Source organism: Armigeres subalbatus, chromosome 2 (assembly GCF_024139115.2).
Source record: "Armigeres subalbatus isolate Guangzhou_Male chromosome 2, GZ_Asu_2, whole genome shotgun sequence".
Classification (NCBI taxonomy): Eukaryota; Metazoa; Arthropoda; class Insecta; order Diptera; family Culicidae; genus Armigeres; species Armigeres subalbatus.
In genome coordinates this window covers 121,923,949-121,945,426 of record NC_085140.1, presented here as the reverse complement: position 1 = coordinate 121,945,426, position 21,478 = coordinate 121,923,949, and the positions used below count along the sequence as shown (strand labels likewise).

General features: G+C 38.1%; 1 protein-coding gene across 1 annotated transcript in view; it reads left to right on the top strand.

Moving 5' to 3' along the window:
* LOC134209206 (mucin-5AC-like) overlaps window positions 1-21,478 on the top strand; it is a 114,689-nt gene that overhangs the window by 66,814 nt on the left and 26,397 nt on the right. Inside the window, exon 10 of the mRNA XM_062685198.1 lies at window positions 6,911-7,483. Within this exon, the coding sequence (XP_062541182.1) occupies window positions 6,911-7,483 (573 nt within the window). The remainder of the gene's footprint in view (window positions 1-6,910; window positions 7,484-21,478) is intronic.

Below are 21,478 nucleotides of genomic sequence, written 5' to 3'. Positions count from 1 at the left end.
GAATTGAATTCAGAAATGCAGTGTTTTTTAGCCTTCTCGTCCAGATGATAGCCAATTGACTCTGATTCTAGAGGCTACGTCAGATTATGCAAGCCAATTCACTAGCGCGAGCGAATTATTTCTGAGAGTATTTGTAATTGAGGTGACCAAACGCAGAGGGGTGTAAGTGACAAAAACGTAGTTTTGAGAAAAATGGTGCAAAGTTTTTAAATTTTTTTTCGTTCCATACAAATTGTATGAAGGTTAAAAAAATACCAATTTTCTGTGAACTTTTACATTTATTATTAACATCGTACAAACTTTATCAGCATATTACCGCAAAGCTATAGAACCATAGAATTGTTTATCTTCTTCTTATTGGCATTACATCCCCCACTGGGACATTGTCGCCTCGCAGCTTAGTGTTCATTCAGCACTTCCACAGTTATTAATTGCAAGGTTCCTAAGCCAAGTTACCAGTTTTGCATTCGTATATGAGGTAAACACGATGATACTTTTATGTCCAGGGAAATCGAGACATTTTCCAAACCGAAAATTTCCTAGACCGGTATCGGGAATCGAACTCAGCCACCCTCAGCATGGTCTTGCTTTATATCCGTGCATCTTATTGCTAGGCTAAGGAGGGCCAATTTTTTTGATATAGTTAACTAAATTTTGACAAAAAATGTCCCTCTGCTTCTAATCCCCTCAATTGTAATCACCAAAGTTTAATTACTGTTTGCATGATGCATATGCAAATTCACTCGCAGTAGACACATTCCATACTCTTCTACCATCTACTACGCCAGCGGTTCTCAACCTGGGGTACATGTACCCCTAGGGGTACCTTTGCCAGCTTCAGGGGGTACCTTGAACCAAAAAGTATAATGGCGGATGTATTGCTTTTCCAATAAAACTTGTTGATACAGTTTTGATAATTATGTATTTTTAGATTCTAAAACATTGTATTGTACGTAATATGTATACCGATCAGTAAATCAAAATCTATTGAATTCTGCCCACTACAACCAGCATAGTGTATGAAGGGCTGTGCAACCAAAGATCTAAAAGAAACTTTGAGACTAGACTAGAGACTAGAATGTAGAGTAGGGTGTCCCAAAATTGGACCAAGTCTGGGATTTTGGGGGCTCAACCTTCAAATGATAGGATGTGTGTATGAATTGATATTAAACACTACTATATTCGACGTACAATAAATATGAACTCATTTCTGTACCCCCGAGGGGATACTGAAAAAAGAGTAAATCTTGACATCTTCAATCCAGTATTTTGCGCTCGATAATGGCGGCCAAGTGAGTGCCTTTTTGACATTCAAGAGGTAGAAAATATTTACGTATTTCAATCACAGTAGGCTTTGATTCATTGAAAAACATTGGCACTCATCCGGTATCAACAAACAAACAAATGTCAAATATTTCTCTACGTTATTCAAGATGCCAAATATTTCAATATGCATTATAAAATAATAATAAGTAATTTGTATAACTAGTTGCAAAAAGATGATTTAATCAGCATGGTTGTACGTTTATCCAACGAGGCTTGCCGAATGAGATAAATACTACGAGTGCTGATAAAATCGAGTTTTGCAATTAGTTGCACACGCTATTTTTGCAATGGCGTAAAATGAGCTTCAATATGGCGTAAAATATGACAAATCGATATCAAAATGATCTAGTTGGATTTGCTTCACATGATCGTTCTTGCAAAAATCAAGATGGTCACAAAACAACTAATTTCCATGTTATCGAGAAACATTGCACAGCTCGACAAACCATGACACGAAAACTGAACCTACCTATGGGTAGTTTTGAAACCATATTCATCAATCTATTTGAGCACTCACCCAGACTAACTGAACAATTTGTAGTCAGACATGTTACTGCTGGTCCATCGTTGGGTTTCCATTATAACACTCAAATAAGTATTAAAATCAATTTTATGCAACTCATATGAATACTATATTGGTTATTAAAGCGCTCATTTGGTTGGTATGGAAAAGTAGGCGTTTTTTTACTTAAACATGATCCAGGTATTAAGATCCGAAATTTCAAAAAGTCTTTTTCCAAGCTGCAGTAAATCGTGAATAACTTTTAAACGGATAGAGATAGAAGGTTGCTATTTTTAGCAAAATATTCGTTATAAAATTCCCCATCTTTCTATGTATATCTAGTTTCGAAAGCATTATGATGGATACCCGTTTTGGATGCATTAATAAAAAAATATTAAGAAAAATTCATTATTTTTGGGCATTTAAAGCATCAGTGAAAAATATATAGACCTAAAACATGCGGTATCAAAGTTTTACCATAAAGTATAGACCCTAAGTTAAATGTAAAAAATATAAAATGGATGGGTTTCATCGAATTTCTTTCCGATATACCGGTATTTTCGATGTTACCTATAAAAATGCACTTTTTTCATAAAACGCGTCGGGGCCACCCCTAAACGTCATTTCCCAGAGTTGTCGTAGAACAATTTTTCTTTTGTTTTACCCTAAGCTTTCATTTGAAGGTTGAGCCCCCAAAATCCCAGAATTGGTCCAATTTTGGGACACCCTAATGTAGAGGTCTGTAAACCTCAATTTGAGAGGCATGAAGGCTTTTCCGAAAAGCTCAGTAGCTTCGTTGAGAAAGGATTGAAAACCTTTTCAAGAAATTCGTATGCTTTCTGTTAAGCTTACTTTCAAGGGGTTCGGAAACCTTTTTTTAAGGTTTGGGAGCCTCCTTTCTAGAGGATTGAAAGCCTCCTTTGATGAGCCTCGGAAGCCTCCTTTCAAGAGGTTCGGAAGCCTCCTTTCAAGAGGTTCGGAAGCCTCCTTTCAAGAGGCATGGAAGCCTCCTTTGAAGAGCCTCGGAAGCCTCCTTTCAAGAGGTTCGGAAGTCTCCTTTCAAGAGGCTGGGAAGTCTCCTTTCAAGAGGCTCGGAAGCCTCCTTTCAAGAGGCTCGGAAGCCTCCTTTCAAGAGGCTCGGAAGCCTCCTTTCAAGAGGCTCGGAAGCCTCCTTTCAAGAGGCTCGGAAGCCTCCTTTCAAGAGGCTCGGAAGCCTCCTTTCAAGAGGCTCGGAAGCCTCCTTTCAAGAGGCTCGGAAGCCTCCTTTCAAGATGCTTGGAAGCCTCCTTTCAAGAGGCTTGGAAGCCTCCTTTCAAGAGGCTCGGAAGCCTCCTTTCAAGAGGCTCGGAAGCCTCCTTTCAAGAGGCTCGGAAGCCTCCTTTCAAGAGGCTCAGAAGCCTCCTTTCAAGAGGCTCAGAAGCCTCCTTTCAAGAGGCTCGGAAGCCTCCTTTCAAGAGGCTGGAAGCCTCCTTTCAAGAGGCTCAAGCCTCCTTTCAAGAGGCTCAGAGCCTCCTTTCAAGAGGCTCCAGCCTCCTTTCAAGAGGCCTGGAAGCCTCCTTTCAAGAGGCTCGGAAGCCTCCTTTCAAGAGGCTCAAGCCTCCTTTCAAGAGGCTGGAAGCCTCCTTTCAAGAGGCTCAGAAGCCTCCTTTCAAGAGGCTCGGAAGCCTCCTTTCAAGAGGCCTGGAAGCCTCCTTTCAAGAGGCCTGGAAGCCTCCTTTCAAGAGGCTCAGAAGCCTCCTTTCAAGAGGCTCAGAAGCCTCCTTTCAAGAGACTGGAAGCATCCTTTCAAGAGGCTCCAGGAAGCATCCTTTCAAGAGGCTCGAAGCCTCCTTTCAAGAGGCTCGGAAGCCTCCTTTCAAGAGGCTCGGAAGCCTCCTTTCAAGAGGCTCGGAAGCCTCCTTTCAAGAGGCTCGGAAGCCTCCTATCAATAAGCCTTTTCTCAACAGGGTCGTAAACTTTTTCCAAAAAGTTTGTAAGCCTCCTTTCTAGAGGCTTGAAAGCCTCCTTTCTAGAGGCTTGGAAACCTCCTTTCTAGAGGCTTGTAAGCCTCCTTTCTAGAGGCTTGGATGTTTCCATTATAGAGGCTTGGAAGCCTCCTTTCAAGAGGCTCGGAATTCTTCTTTTTTGAGGCTTGGAAGCATCTTTTCTAGAATCTAGGAAGCCTCCTTTCTAGAGGTTGGAAGCTTCCTTTTAAGAGACTCTGAAGCCTCTTTTCAAGAGGCTCGTAAACATCCTGTTTAACGGCTCGGATACATTTTTTGTAGAGGCTCGGATACGTCTTTTCAAGAGACTCTGAAGTTTGCCTTCAAGAGGATCGAAATTATTTTTTGATGAAGCTGAAGAAGCTTCCTTTCAAGAGGTTCTGAAGCCTCCCTACAAGAAGGAGGAGGAAGGCTCTTTTCACGAAGCACGGAAGCTTTTTTTCAATTTTCAGGCCCATTTTCCATATTATCGTATGAGCAATGCTTATTTTCATTTACAGAGAGAAACAATAGAGGGGCCTCAATGAATGTAACAGTCTGAAGGGGTACCTATCAAGAAAAAGGTTGAGAACCGCTGTTCTACGATAAAGGATAAATATTTCAAACTAAAAATTGAAAAAAAAATCTGGATTAGATGAATTTATCAACAATTTCGATTTTTTTTCTCAAAGTTCAGGGTTTGCAGAAAATGCTCTCAGACAGAACAACAGTAAAAGCGAGGCACACACTGTGCCATGAAAACAAGTTATTCGATCTTGTATACAAGTGCGATGAAAACAGAATCGGATATGCAGCCCCAACGAGAACTGCCGATAAAGCGCTTTGTTCTCGCTTATTTCGTGTTGGGGCCTGGGCCATATTTTTTCGCACAGCTGTGTAAAACAAGTTAAAATGCATTATCAGAGCTAGTGCCCCTGCGTTTGGAACTTTTTGAAAGGGATTTATCTTGGAATATGGGAAATGCGTTTTCCGAATATACTTACGGAATGTGTTGAATTCCGGCAAAAAACTACTTTTAATTGCGAGGGTGACGTTTTGAATCGATGTTTCAACTTGTCACGCACCACGCATTTCTAATTGCCCCGATGGGTTGAGACCTATTTCTGCAAAGGGCGAGAAATGTACAATGGCATGGATTGCTTTTAGTAGCTGCTATCTTCCGGGAATAACAGTCAGAAGGTGCGTTTATGGGGGTAGTTTGTTGAAAAAAAAAGTCAGGGCATTCGATCAGTTCCGATCTAAATTACAGCTTCCATTTCAACTTACCCCGGATTTCATCTTGCCCCGGTGTACCTTACGAGATTCGCAACAATTGGTGCAAGGAAAAGTCAAAATTAGGGTATTTTAAAGATACTCTACTTTAAATGAAATTCCAATGTTATTTTTGTTTATATCTTGTTATGAAAGTCCATCTAATTGGTTTAATTTGTCAATTCCCTGCAAACCATACTTTTTATTCCGATATTTTTTAAACTTAATGTGAGGCCTTTTTAGATTGAGGTACCGCTGTTTATACCCTAGCCTAAAACAAAATGGCCTCTCAATCAGTTTTGACTTCAACAAAAAGTGGCATAACACTGATTTTGATTTGCATCGGTACTGAAGTTCTAATCTGATTTACTTGCGTTTGGCATTTCCGAATCTCACCATGGCACAGAGCTCTAATCAATCAGAGTGTTCAGCAGATCCACCAAATTTGTATCCGATTCTTTCCTAATTAATCAGCGCTCTGGCTTGGAGATACATGTCGTCGGCTTCGAAACTAGCCTGAGATCGAGTTACGTTTTTATAATTTACTTTATTGATTCCATCGAAAAGCCAAAAGGTGGGTCATCTAAAAGTAAATCATAGTCATTCCAAGTATACGGAAAGGCTATAGAACTGCTCTAAAACCGAACTTTTTATAGAAGGCTCGGAGACCCATAGTGTTATATACCAATCGACTCAGCACGACGAATTGAGGTGATGTCTGTATGTATGTGTGTGTGTATGTGTACAAAAAATGTGAGACAAACTTTTTTGTACGTTATTAGTTAGATCCTATTGAAAAATAGATCGATCGGACATTGTGTTCCGTAGTTATTGACGTAAAATTGCTGCAATGCATTGAAATGAATGTTAATAAATGAGAAATAAGGAAATCTATTCCGCTAAGTGCTATTTTGACCTATCTTATGCGTTTTTCTCATTTAATTTTATAACGGACGAGAATGGCACCACCATCGCTAGGTGGATTAATCTGTTTTTTTTTCAAAGTTTCGCATCGTGTTTGAGTTTTAGTTGAGGTTAGTATGTATAAACGAATCTTTTTTTCATTTTTGCTCCTGAAGATCTCAATTCATAGATCTAGTTTAACTAAAAACTTGCCTATCCTTTTTGCTGTTGACATACTTTTGAATAAGCTTGAATTTATAAATGGAACATATTTTCAACTCTGGTATGATAAAAGAATATAATTAGCTAAGACACTAATAAATATTTGCAGTTAATCACATTTTAGTTTTAATTTATATACGCACATACATCATGCAACATCATATACTCCTCGTTTACGGAAGCTCAAATGAACGGCAGTTCATTTTGTGTGCAACTTATTAAAATATTGCCATTGAAGTCATGTAGAGACAAAACAAAGCGTGCTGGAGGTAAAAACTAGAATCGGTGAAAATGCAAAGGCAAACCAGATGTGGGAATCAAAATTGACTCTTCCTTATTGTATATTTTTAGACGCTATATAAAACGATTGCCGAATCACGAATTAAAAATCCCTAATAATTAATGAAAAAAAATGTCATTGCCGATTGTTGTGACGATTCTATTATACTTGCAAGTCTTCGAAGCGAGGGTGTGTCCTAGACCAAGTGAGTAATATAATATGACCATACAATTGAGAAAATTTACTTTTTTTTTCCTATTACAGATTGTGAAGATCCAAATGAGGAGTTTCGGATATGTGGGTCGATGTGTGAAACACCTTGCGACAGTGTGTATCATTGTGATCTTTGTTCCGCAGTATGCGTATCAGGATGCTTTTGTAGAGATGGATATGCACGTGGTCCATGCGGATCATGTGTGCCAGTTTGTGAATGTCCCATTGTAGCAACTACGACACAAGCGCTAACTACTAAGAAGCGGAAATGCTGTTGGAGACGGTGCAAATGTAAATCTACAACTACTGCTACAACCGCTGCTCCTATTACAACTTCTACCGATACTACATCTACTACTGACTGTACTACCAGTACTACTGATAGTACTACTAGTACTCCAGAAAGTACAACTAGTACTACTGAAAGCACAACTAGCACTACGGAAAGCACAACTAGTACTCCAGAAAGTACAACCAGTACTACAGAAAGTACTACCAGTACTACTGAAAGCACAACTAGCACTACGGAAAGCACAACTAGTACTACTGATAGTACAACTAGTACTACTGATAGTACTACGAGTACCACAGAATGCACAACTAGTACTACTGATAGTACTACTAGTACTACTGATAGTACTACAAGTACAACTGATAGTACTACTAGTACTACTGATAGTACTACGAGTACTACAGAAAGCACAACTAGTACCACAGAAAGCACAACTAGTACCACTGAATGCACAACGAGTACTACGGAAAGCACAACTAGTACTACTGAAACAACATCTAGTACCACTCCTAGTACTACTTCATGTTAAGCCACGGCGGATTCAACAACATTTAGTGGTACCTCCTTCTATACTACCTCTCTGCCTTAGTGGAGCTGAATCTTGATTTAGAATAAGTCAAATCATATAATTTAAAAATAGAGTTTTGGTTCATTATAGACTAGCCTCTTATATGACAACCCAAGTAACGTTTTCAATGTTTCTCATATTCATTTGAGTTTCTTATGATCGTTTGATTTGCATTTGCATTTGCATATACCAAATATATACGCTTGAAATTGGTGCGCTACCTTTGAAAGTTATTATATTTATCATTCTACATACCCTCATCGTGTGTGACAATGTGCCTAGGGAGTGATACTCCCCGATTCATTTAACCCATCCTACAGGCATTCGAAGTTGTTTAAATTGTTACCCATCTCACATGACGGTAAAGCGTTAATGATATCCTTTGAAACGATTTTGAAAACTGAGCCCCAAAACAATCAAACAATTGTTCTAAACATAATGAAAAATAAAGGGTTTTAATTGTTATCTGTAATGCGGATGCCTATCAATCAGTCCATTATCAGACTATATATTTAACATAAAATGTATTTAGAATGGCCTTGATTCGAACGGGGAAGGGCCGTTTAACCGAATGCCATTTGGCCGAAGACCTCTAGGCCGAAAGTTGTTTGACCGAACAGACCATTAGGCCGAAAGTCATTTGGTCGAAAGGGTCATATAGCCTAATAGACCATTTGGCCGAATAGGACATTTGGCCGAATAGGACATTTGGCCGAATAGATAATTTGGTCGAATAGGACATTTGGCCGAATAGTAAATTTGGCCGAACAGGACATTTGGCCGAACAGGACATTTGGCCGAACAGTACATTTGGCCGAATAGGACTTTTGGCTGAATCGTTTATTTGAAAAGTGAGAAAGGAGGTGTGAAAAGTGAGACTCTCACTTCTCCCTACTTATTCCCCACTTATTATTGTAAAATGTGAGTAGTGCGAAGTGAGGAGTAAGACGTCTGATTTTTTACAATGAGATGTGAGAAATGAAGAGTGAGAAGTAAGATGTCTCAATTCTCACTCCCAATTTCCCACTTCTCACTAATATGACCTGTTCGGCCAAATTACATGTTCGGTCAAATGACCTATTCGGCCAAACGTCCTATTCGTCCAAATGTCATATTCGGCCAAATATCCTATTCAGCCAAATTACCTATTCGGCCGGATGACCCGTTCGGCCAAATGACTTTTGGCCAGATGGGTTTCGGCCTAATGGTTTGTTCAGCCTAGTGGCATTCGGCCGAATGGGTTTCGGCCAAACGACCCTTCCCCGTTTCGAACACATATCGTCGTCTCACGTCATTTGTTTCACTTTCTCGTGTAATTCAACAATACTTGATAGCAGAGTAGTCAGAAAATCACCGGTAAAAGATCTATCCTACTCTGATGAGAAGTTCCTCTGCAGCGGAAGCTGCCCATAAAACTAAGACACGCGTCCGGGTATGCAATTGCGTAACCAATACTACTCTTTCACCTGTCAATCATTTTCACAGATCAATGCAAATCTGAAGCTCAATCTCATTTCAACGGGTCACCGGTTGAGTGTCTGTCCATCAAGAATAATGGAAACTATTAAGCTTTACGATATGTGTGGCCCTAAATGGCCGGAACGAAATAATATGACAGCCGCTCTCCAAAGATGGGTGTGCACGCCACGGAGATCTAACAAGAAGAGGCCGATCCATGGCTTGCTGCTCACAGGTTGACACGATGAGGTGTGAATCTATGAACAAGCGCTGGAGGTATTTTACTCAAACTCCACACAATCTAGTAGATCCGGTAGATCCAGCCTTCTCCTTCAGGAATTTCCCCAATAGGGCACTGCACGGAAACTCTATCTTTCTCTTTTGTTCCCCATAAATTTTGAAGTTTACTGGCCTTGTTGTTTTCTAATTTCTTTGCAGTGAGAAAGAGACAAAGCAGTCCGTGCAGTGCCCTATGGTGAAACCTCTTCCGAAACCGGTATCCTGTGATCATGAGCCATTCAGCTAGGTATGAATCGATACTAGTGAATACGAGTAAATACTCGATACTTTTGCTTCGATACCAAGTACTTTTGGAATCGATACTTTGATACCCGATACCAAGTAAGTATCGAATTGGTGTACTTGAATCAATCGAGTACCCGATTTGAAGTCTATTAAATTTTAATAAACCTTCATAGAAACATTCGTATTTTCTTCGTTATAATCTTTCAAGTATTTAATTGAATAAAAAATACCAATAGTTAATTTTCTGCCACTTAGCTGCCACTTAACACTTAATTGTGGTAATTGCGGTATATTATTAATGAAATTCACAAAAGTGAAGTAACCTTTATTTCATAGATTTTTTCATTGGCGTAACTAAGGAAAAATTCTAGGGGGGGCTAACTTTTTTCTATTCTTACAGTCAAACACAAAAAAGTTATTGTTTTTGTTCAACTGTCCGCAAGTTGGCCTACCAAACAGCTATTTCAATACATCCAGTGACGACTTGAACAACTCTGACATAAAAATCTAGAAATGTTGTGGGATTCCCAATAACTTTGAAAAACTTAAGAGCTTTAAATACATAAGACTTTCGAGTTTTACATATCTATCAGAAATAATTTCAAATTATTGTGGGCTTCATGGCCGTGCGGTTAGCGACGTCAATCGTCTAGACGCATGTGCTAGGGAGTATGGGTTCGATTCCCCTCGGTAGGGAGGAAACTTTTCGTGATCGAAAAATTCTACACTGGTCCACTGGGTGTTGGGTGTCCTGTCCGTTGTCTCATGCTAAGTGCTAAGTGCTCAGTCTGTACGACCTCTGGTCGAAGACGGTGTTTCTGTCTTCTTACATTTTAGTTGCCTCTCCTTGAAATTTCAGGGTTCACCGAACTTTTTTTTGGTTTTCAAGGATTATGGATTTTTTTTTTCGGATTATTACGATAATTGGAAATTCGGGAAATAGCAGCAACATCGCTTGAAAACTTTACCAGAAAAATCTGCAGGAAGAAATGCCTTTAAAATGATACGTTGTACTCAGCTATCACAATATCGGAAGGTTTCTCTTGACAAACCTTTTAGAAATGCCATGCATTTGTAAGGGTTATGTTGGAAAGCTAGAGGTCATAAGCAAACTTTAAAAAAATACTCGCAATGCAATGCAACGCAATGTAACCATAAAAATCTTAAAGAGTTGATGATTTGCTGATAAATAAAAGTCAAGATTTGTTAGAAATTCTTCGGTAACCTAAGCATCCTGTGTCTCCTGCTCAAGTTAAACAATTGTATTTCTCATGTTGTCTACTATTACAGGCAGTTTATTATTTAACTTGAATTTTCTTTATTCAATCAAAATCTCAGTTATAGTATTTGTTCTGTTAATCTGTTACTTCTATTATTTATTAAATCAGCATTGAATCAGCATGAAAATACTAGTCCAACTCCAACATTTATTTCGACAGAGTACCAAAATGACTGTAACCATGCTCGTCATCTCTCACCTTGGCTCATTTCTCATTTTTGCAGCACGAATGTCAATGCATAGGTGATAAGCACATCTAAAAAACATTTTTGTGCGTACTGAAAACGAGTTGTGTTTTGGCGTTATGTTCCTTCGAAAGTGTAATTTACTTTGGAAATTAGATTCGTACGCAATTCACCTTAAGCAATTCAATGTTTGGCTGAGAATAAAGGGAGCGTAATATCCTTCGTGCATTCCTAACCCAAGATAATATCAATTTTTCGAAGTTAGAAAACATGATAAAATATATTCAACCCACTGTAGAGAGAGATGATAAGAATTCATTATTTGCAGTTACGCCCAGATATGATCAGAGCGCTTGATATGTGCCATACTCATACAAAGTCGTAGGATTTCTAGGGGGGGCTATAGCCCCCCCTAGCCCCCCTGTAGTTACGCCAATGGATTTTTTATGATTCATTTAAAACTGAGGATTAAAATGTGGCCTATCCTCAATCCTAAAGTGACCAGACGTCCTAGACAAAGAATTCGAGAGACTATGGAATCCGTTGAAAATTAGTTTGATGTACGGAATTAAAGATATATCAAAATATTTTGAAGAAATCGAATCCTCAGTTCATAATACAAAACATACATACACATACCATATCATACGCTCAGACGATCGGCGCCGCAAACCGCACTGCCACGAGTTCAAGTTTGCAAAACATTTCTTTCAAAAATATTAAGAAAATCCTAAGTAATCGTTTCTAAGATATCGAGTAGTTGGCATCATACTGGGTGTTGAAGATTGATAGGACCCAAACATCTTTTTATTAGAAATACCAAAAAATATATTTGATATCAAAAGATGCAATTGGTTAACATATTAAATGTTTCACGTGAAATAAAGTTTAAAAGCTATAAATACACTCTTAAGATAAATGAATTAAAGTATAGAAGAACAAATAGTAATGAAATATGCTTAATTTCTTTAGTGTTCCATTCAACATAAATAATGAATAAATACTTGACAGTGACAAAATAATCGTTTTTGAATTTTACTTCAAATATATGAGTACTCATATGATACGAGTAGGTATCGATACTTTTAATTCGATATTTTGTGGTACCGATACTTTTATACGATACTACTTTAAAGTAAAAGTATCGATACCTCAGTGGTATCGTTTCATCCCAACATTCAGCTCCAAACATGATCGCGGGGCTACTCAGATAGTCCCTGCCAACGGATTTATCCTACTCCAATGTTTACTTAACTCGATGTCGATATATTCAAGATGAACCGGTGGGTCCTCCTTCTTTCTCCGCATATTACTACTCCTGTTGCCATTTGGCTCCGTCCTTGGATTTTAGACGATCATCATCCAGGTGTTTCGTTGTGTACAGGGATCTAATAGTGATGTGCCCATCAACAGTAGGAGTAGGGGAAGGTGGGGAGACTTGATCACCCCCTGTTTTATCGAGAACTAAAGTAGTTTTGTTCTAGCGTATTTTTTATAGATCCTCTAGACAAATGACCGTTATGTGTTGAGTTATTTTTTGGATTGACAACCTTATTTATTCTGCAGGGCGGTTTGTGGGTTTTGACCTTCCTAAAGATTTTTTTATTGGCCTCGCAAAATTTGAACAACTTTTCATAACAACGATCGAATGCTTTCGTTTTTTCACAGCACAATGCCATAAATATGCTTGATGATCTGTACTGATGAAAATGTCAACATTCCATCAAAGTTTTAGGATATTTAGATTGGAGATTTTTGCCTCAATATGGGGTCACTTGTTCCCCCATTAGTCACCCATACAAAAAATTTGCGCAAAAAAAAATCTGTTCCCAGGCTTCTAATTTTGTGTAGATTTGACAGATTTGATGAAGGGTTGGCAGGAAAAAATATTTATTGCGTAGATATCATAGAAAGAGGATCAAGTCTCCCCAAATTTTTAAATTGCATTCAATAGCAAAAATCGTTCATGTATACGCACAGCAATTTGAAAATTCCGCGTGGTTTGAAGGAAAGATATTTAAAAAATCTGACGGCACCTTTCTAATTGTATCAAAGCAAGTTCTTGAACTGAGGGATCAATTTCACCCGAATATTTTAAAAGTCGATTTTTGACAGCACTCCAAAAAATCGATTGTGTATCAATAACAACAGTCCTTAATGTCATACAACAGTAAAGTTAAATGGTTACATACTATATTTCTTAGAGAGTCTGTGTGGAAATCGCGTATGTTCATTTATTTTTGGCTGTGATACATCGGAAATCAGAAAAGGGGATCAAATCTCCCCTAATGTTTAATCTTTTCACCGCTTTACAGTTACGCACTATTACAGCCTCTGTTTCGTTGGTGTCAGTTTGCTGTTAGCCAACCATTCAATTCTCGACTATGTCAATGTTTTTTTGTGTTTCAGCTTTTGCCACCAGCATTTCAGATTATCACAGGTAATCGACAGGAAGATGTCATCGACGATTCCCACGATCACGGCCCCTCTTGGTAGCTTCCGTAATAATATTCTGACCGATGTACATTGCACTTCAAAGAGTTTCAAAGTATAATAGAAATTAAAAAGCGCTCATCAGAACGGGAAACCCTTTTCACTGAACCCCACACAGTATCTTAAAAATTTCAAAATTTCGTGCAGAAATTGCTGCATTCGGATATCACACAGAACAAACTGCAAGCTTGACCATCATTTCTATTTTACATTCGTGAAAAATTTAGCTTTATTCCATTACTCACAGTTTATTTTTGTGTGTTAGATGTGCAAATTTTATTCCTCAAGCCTGTAGTAAATAATGAGGCACAATTGAAATCTCACTTATAGTTTTCTTTGTAAAATTGTTATCATGCTGTTAAAATAGGAATGAATGGGTTACATAGTTTGCGATGAAACCTATGAATAGAACTAATAAACGTTAGAACATTGCAAATGAGAACAGCCTCAGCGACTTTCTTTTTCTCTAGCTGATTACCGTTGTAAGCGTTATGTACACTAAGATCTTTTACGTAGCTGGATTTAATTAATTTCTTCCATAACTTTTCCAATATCATCTGATTTTTTTTTTGCTTTTTTGTATGGTGGTCAACACTTTTATTTCATTGCACACTGCAGCTAAAGTTCTCAAAAAGTGTGAACAAAATCTTGGTGCAATTAACGATGTCTAGTCATGAATTCCATTTATCTCGCGTTCAGAATCGTCTTTGAGCGGCGAACCTCGGTTTTCCCTCCGGAAAGCTTATACGGGCTATGAAACGACCCATTTCACGGATTTTATTTATTTTCTCCATCAGGCTTCGCTTGTCACGTATCAAAGTACCGGACGGGGATAGGCTCTCCACATCTGAGTTATGTTCTGAAAATGTATTAATTGAAATTAGTGATGTGATGTACAATATCCTGGATGTCTGACCTTCGTTCATGTCTGAGCTCTTCCGCAGAGCAGATACTCCAGCGACGACAACGAATGTCAAAAATACAACAAGCAACAACCTCATTGTGTGGACTCACGGTACTGTGAACGATATTGAACATTCAGCTGCTCAAAACTGTTGATGAACGTTAGCGAAATGATAAGTACGTGCTTTCGATGAGTCGCACCCGTTTTTTTTAGTTCTAATAAAAAGTGAATGTTTGGCTTCCTTAATCTGTCTACCCTTAACGATATGTAGGGGAGGATGCCCCAAAATATTCCCCCTTAAGCCTTTTCGATGTTTTCGCCAATGTTAACCGAAATATCGAAACATTTTGACGAGATTTTTTACTCAAATCTAATTTTTATCGACAAACGCATTTGAATTATGTTTTTGAAAAACTGGCCTGCTAAAAAACGCGCAAGAAATGGGCGATGCTAACTGACCCAGGAGAGAGAATCGCAAACAGTTTAATTTATTTGAAAATAGGGACATTTTTATATGTTTTCATTACAAAGTAGAACCTTAGGGGACCGAAACCCTCCAACACTGAAATCCGTCCACCTAATACGAGGCCGTAGATCCCCGATATATTAACCACTTTAAATCTGAACACTTTTCAATTTGAACACCGATGAACACCGCTTAAATTAAAAATGTAATAGAGAAGAAAAATGGAACATAAGTGGTAGAATTTGTCATAAAAACATCGTTAGATAAGTAAAATGTTTTTTGTGGCTTCTATGGGGTATACATAGCGCCAATTTTCGACATAGTATCGATTTTTGTCATATTCTATTAAACTAACGGAATTTGATCACTTTTTGGCTTGCAATAAGCTTGTTCAGTGGTGGATAGAAATCTAATGGTCATATGAATGTTTCAGGAGTATGAATAGTGCCGGAAAGCACTATTAGCATCTGGTATTAAAAAGTCACTGAGTAGAACTTTTTAAGCTGCATAAGGAAGGTAGAACAGGTCTGAAAAGCATCATATTTTACCAAAAACAAAAAAAAATCTTGTTTTATGCAGATTTGTTTTACAATAACAAAAGGAGATTTGGTAAGACGTTATTCAACATACTCTTCATTCAATACGTTATGGTTAAAACTATAATTCACATCAATTATGAAGTAATGTCAAAATGTCAAATATTGAACCCCTTCCCCTCTCACTTCGTAACGCTTTTTGCATGGAAAATGATTTTTTTTGTATTGGGCGCAACGTTGGGACATAATCCTCCGCTTCAAACTGTTACGTATATTGTGTTCAACGCCAAATTCAATTAAAGTGACATTATTGAAGTGTTGTAACACGATACTGAACTTTCCATTACTATTGAGTAATTCAGATAAAATTTGACAATAAGAAGTAATTGCCTATAATGCCGGGTGTTAAGCCAACCAGAGCGGAATTTAATTACAATGTCTGAAACTCGCTATGCACAACATGTGACAGAATTAGGTCGGAAAAACTATTGGAGGGTAACCGCTCCCTTCGGTGGAGTTTGATCCAACGAAACAAGTACGCTAGACAGGTGCTATCCCTACTAAGCTACGAAGGACCTCCGTCGACCTCCGTCTAAATATTCATCCTACTTGGTTGGCATTGTACTGAAAATACATATGAGAGAGCTTGTTCTGAAAATGTATTGCGAGAGTTCGCCCAAGCAGCACACGCAACATCCTCCAAAAAGCACCTTGTTTCTATTCTGTTTCAGCACGAAAAATTTGCATCATTCTGGGTATTTTTGGATGAACTTATGCTTTGAACACAATCTATTCTCTGAGCAACAAAGAGCGTGTACCATATTTGAAACAGGCGGATAAATCTTTGGTTACGCGTGTAGATCCAAAGGCCTTACTTTAGGTATTGTTTGCATAGCATGACATAGCATGGCATAGCAATGGTGTACTTCGTAAATCGCACACTAGTGATTCCCATGTTTTTTTTCCAGCCTCGGGCTGAAAGTCTCCTAAATAAAGACAAAAAAAAATGTTTTTTTTTCATATCCTTCTCCAGATTGCTATCAGAAATTAAGGTAGGTGTGGTCCGTGATTTTAATCTAGGATATAAATCACTCAAGCATGAAGGTTACTACTCTTAGCCACGCTCATATTCACCGTAACTTTGGGGGGGAAGGAAGTGTTGATGTAGTACTTACTTAATAAGAAGCCCCCAACTCAGTACCACGAAGTACGATAATGGGGGAGGTATTTGTTGGGTCAGGATTTGCCTGTAGCTGACAATGTGACCATGTTAGATCTTACACCGTTAAACACCACGCAAAGGTGTCTACTCAGCGTTACGGGTGTTACTTGCGTAAAAATTAGCGCGTAAAAAACACGCAAAAAACACTTAAAAAACTTTAGTGTATGTCACAAAACGGTTTTTTCTCGCAGAACTTTATGCATGGTCCTTAAAGCTTAAGAGATCAACGGTGTTGTGCAAGATGTTTTACAGCGGGATATTGCTGAACACCAAACTGTTTTGTTCGTTAAATTTTGCGTAAAATATGCTTTTACAAAACTACTAAACAACTAAATTCTAGAAGGAGCTATTATTATATTATCAAGCCTGTTCCATAAGTCTTTTTAAGAGCTTTGTAACGATTTATTTATTTATCATCAGACTAAGGCCGGAGTGGCCTGTGCTGCACATAAAAGACTTCTCCAATCAGCACGGTCCATGGCTGCACTTCGCCAACCACGCAGTCTGCGGAGGGTCCGCAAGTCGTTCTCCACCTGATCGATCCACCTTGCCCGCTGTGCACCTCGCCTTCTTGTTCCCGTCGGATCGTTGTCGAGAACCATTTTCACCGGATTACTGTCCGACATTCTGGCTACGTGCCCGGCCCACCGCAGTCTTCCGATTTTCGGTGTGGTGTGAACGGTGTTAACGATGGATGGTTCTCCCAACAGCTGATGCAACTCGTGGTTCATTCGCCTCCTTCACGTACCGTCCGCCATCTGCACCCCACCATAGATGGTACGCAACACTTTCCTTTCAAAAACTCCCATTGCGCGTTGGTCCTTTGTAACGATGCATAAATAAATACATACTTTTAAGACGAAAAGGTGGCAAATCAGCCAATTTTAGCAAAACGACCCTCCCTTAAAAATTAAGAAAGTTCGAGATCGTCATTACTATAAAAATACAGATTTTTAGCTTTGTATTCACCAGATTCACCAAATGGTGTCCCGTTAGTAGTTAAAATAACAGAAAATATTAACAAGCCAAAATAATGGAATCATGTTAATAGCTTAGCTTTGCTTGATTGACTGTACACATCGTAGTTGCTAGTCGTTATTGGCCGAGAAACAACAAATTTTGCACACCTCACCAAATGAATAGTTTTCCTGGGATAAGAAACCCATTCTCACTGTACATAAAATAGTAATTCAAATTGAATGGCAATTACCAAATTACGGCAGTGGCGTAGCCACGGGGGTGGTTTTGAACATAAAACCCCCCCAGAGACAAAACTTTTAGAAGAAATTTTTTTTGTCGAAAAAAAATGTTTGGAAAACCCCCCCCAGACCAATTTTCTGGCTACGCCACTGAATTACGGTAAATGCTCCCATATTAATAACAGCCGTATTTTAATCCCAACGGTCAATAAACCAAATTGAAAATCAATATATCACAATATATCACATCGAACGTACACAATAATGAATAGACCACATTCTACAATGTTTGGAATATTATTTAAAATTCCGTTTGAGTAATGTTTTGGTTCACAAGACTCAAATTATCAAAAACAAAATTATAAAACACATTTATTTTCATTTTCCTATCTCTGAGCTGTTGGTTTAATGCACTGCTCAATTGCTACTAACAGATTCATCTGTTTTCACGACGTTGTTTTCCACTCAATGTGAAGCTAAAGCAAATGCATCTTTTCAAAATTCACTTCACAACACAAAAAGCACATCACATTTTCACTATACATATAATTATATTTGAAGAACCAACGCGATTGCCTATAGTTTGATATAGGTTTATTTCGAACAACGTCTAAATTATCCTTGTCCGTATTCCAAACTGTTTACATGGCAAAGGGTTGCCAACCTAGATTTTTATTTCAAATATGCTTGAATTAACTTTCACTGTGAAATTCAGCTCTTTTGTTTGTGAAATATGGTAGGTATATCGAAGAGATAAATTTAGACACACATAAAGTTGAACTGATAAGATGGAAAACTGCAATAAAAACGATAATGCTGTAATTATATTTCTAAAAATATTTCAGTTGTACCAACATAAATAGAAAACATTGAAGAATTCGGCCACACTGCAATCATATCGTAACGTATACACACGAATAATAGTGTGCGTAGTTTATGTTGGAAATACAGTGATAGTTCGCTAATTGGGACACGATTTCACCCCAACTAGCGAATGCCGTTCGCTAATTGGGGCGTTTTGACAAGCATGAATGTTATTTACTTTTTACACTAAACAAAGGAAAATTTCACACGCCAGAAAATATCGATCCCGCCAAACACGGAATCAAAACGTCAACGCGTTTTTGAAATCACATTCTGACGTTTAGCTGCTTTTTAATTGGGTTTCACCCCAATTAGCGAACACCCAACTAAAAAGCGCCTCAACTAGAGAAAAAACAATTAGCTAACGTTCACTGTAGTATTATTGAAATTGGTACAGGCATAGGATTAACTGTTTTTGAATGTTTTTGATGTAAATTGAGCATAGTTATTCGCACGGTTCTTGAAAATTGGATGAGAAATCAATGTACTTTAAGCTCAAATAGATTAATAGGTAAAGCTCAAATAGATTCCGAAAATTGAGGTTGGGGATGTTTATTTAAATTCATCACGATTTAAGAATTGTAGGGGGTTTGAATAAATTTTAAGTTTTTCCCATACAAATTTCCATATAAACATAAATTGACCTCGCGCCACCCCTAAATTGCCACCGAATTGCCTGAAATTTTGCCAGGACTCCTATATTATCAAAATGATGCTAATAGACATATGGGAGTTGGAATTTTTGAACATTTTTGAAATGTGAACTGCCCTAATCATACATATGTCACATCTACGAGAAAGGCAAAGGGAACTTACGAGCTTTTTTCGGGCGATTACCATTCTAAATAACACCCTACAGGGTGTTCAATAAGTTCGAATACACTTTCAAAAAATGTTTAAAAATTAAGGTTAAATTATTTCATTATCCGGTTGCATTTCATTGGAAGTATTGTTTATAAGGAACGTTTGTAACATTTCTTTTGGAATGACCTTTATTTTGTACTTCTTCACGAGCTTCAAACGTTTCTAAAATTCATCGCAAGCGGCACGCACGGTCTGCATGGGCATTTCGTTCCAGATTTTGAGAATTACATCTTGAACTGGTCCAAGTTACTTACCTTGTATTCGTACAGCTTTAACATAATAAAGGACCATACAAAAAAAACTAAGAGGGTTCAAATCCGGGAAGCTGGGTGGTCGCAATCTTTTGTCCAAAAAGTCGATGAAATTGTCCCCATATTAGGCTAAAATCGCAATTTTCGTGTATAAAGGGTTATCGTCCTATTGGAATACGTAGGGCTCATCTCCGTCTTATCACCGGGCCACTGGGGGCATCAATCGTCCACAAAACCTCAATTTTGAAGTACGCTGCACTGATTTTGAACTTCAAAACCGGCTATTTATGATGCCACAATCCATTTTCAACGCGCGTAATAAACAAACAACAAGTGACAGAATGTCGACACCACACACATCCGATAGCTTATATAGAGTAGAGTGGGGCAAGAGTACGCACTTAGTTTTCAATCGATCATGTGGCCCTTATGAAGCAATCTTCTGCATATCAAATCAGTGTCGATGATTCATGTACTCTTCCTTTATGTTACCCAGTGGAAAAAATATTGAAATTATTGAGATTCGTTTTAGTAGAACCCTTATTGCAAGACAAGTGAAAAACGCACTCTTACCCCACCGGTGGGGTAAAAGTGCGCATCGGGTGGGGTAAGAGTACGCATTTATCCAATCATGTGCTTTAAGTATATATTAACACAAATAAGAGTTAATAACATTTAATTGATGTTTAATGAGCATATATTAGGGAATGTTCAAAGATTACGTAACTCTTAAAGGGGGAGGGGGTCCTAAAAATGTGCACTTTCATACGAAAAACCATTGTTTTTATATATACAAAAAACTACAGAGGTAAAAATATATATCAGGTTTCGCGTGGCGTATACAAAGGCATTTTCCTTAAAGAAAGTCCACCAATCACGTAACGTAAAATTTGGCTATTTCATCACCCCTCCCTCCCTCTTACACTATTTGTATGAATCCTCCAAAAATTATATGGATCGTCACACATCTCACAACCCTAAACATCTCAGCTAAACGTTGCATAATTTCTGAATGTTTCTTTTGATTAAATGAAATTCATCATTTAGATGAAATTGTGTTTTCGTACTATGTTTAGGTGTACAACAAGTCATAATACAATTTCATTATTTCGCTTCAGTGCTTTGTTCGCTAAGTCCTTTCTAACACCAAATTACTTCAACTTATCCTAAAACTTGTGATAATTTCAAATTCTGTCCCTTTTTTCTTAGTTGTGGATCTTTACGCTTTGGAAGAAGTCTTATTTCGGCCGGAGATACGGGTTTGACATCATAACTTGAAGATTCATATGCGTACTCTTGCCCCACCGGTTCCTGCGTACTTTTACCCCACAGTCCCAAAAATTATTTAAGTAATGGTTTTGACTTCTTGGAAAACCAACCGGATTGGTGTTCTGTACCATAAAGTACTCTATACAAGAGGTTATCGAAATGGTATAATGTTCACCTGATTGAACGTATATATGGTAATGAAATACTAGTTGCGGAAATCCAATTATTTTTAGCAAAATGACCAAAAAGTTATCTAACTCCATATCTTCCTTGTTGTTTATTCAAATCGTTTACAATTACACATGATAATAGTTGGCCAGAATACCTGTCAAACTGATGCAGTGCTGCTAGTTTATCTTTTTTTATTACTTCAAAAAATCGAAAACGTACTCTTACCCCACGCGCACTCTTGCCCCACTCTACT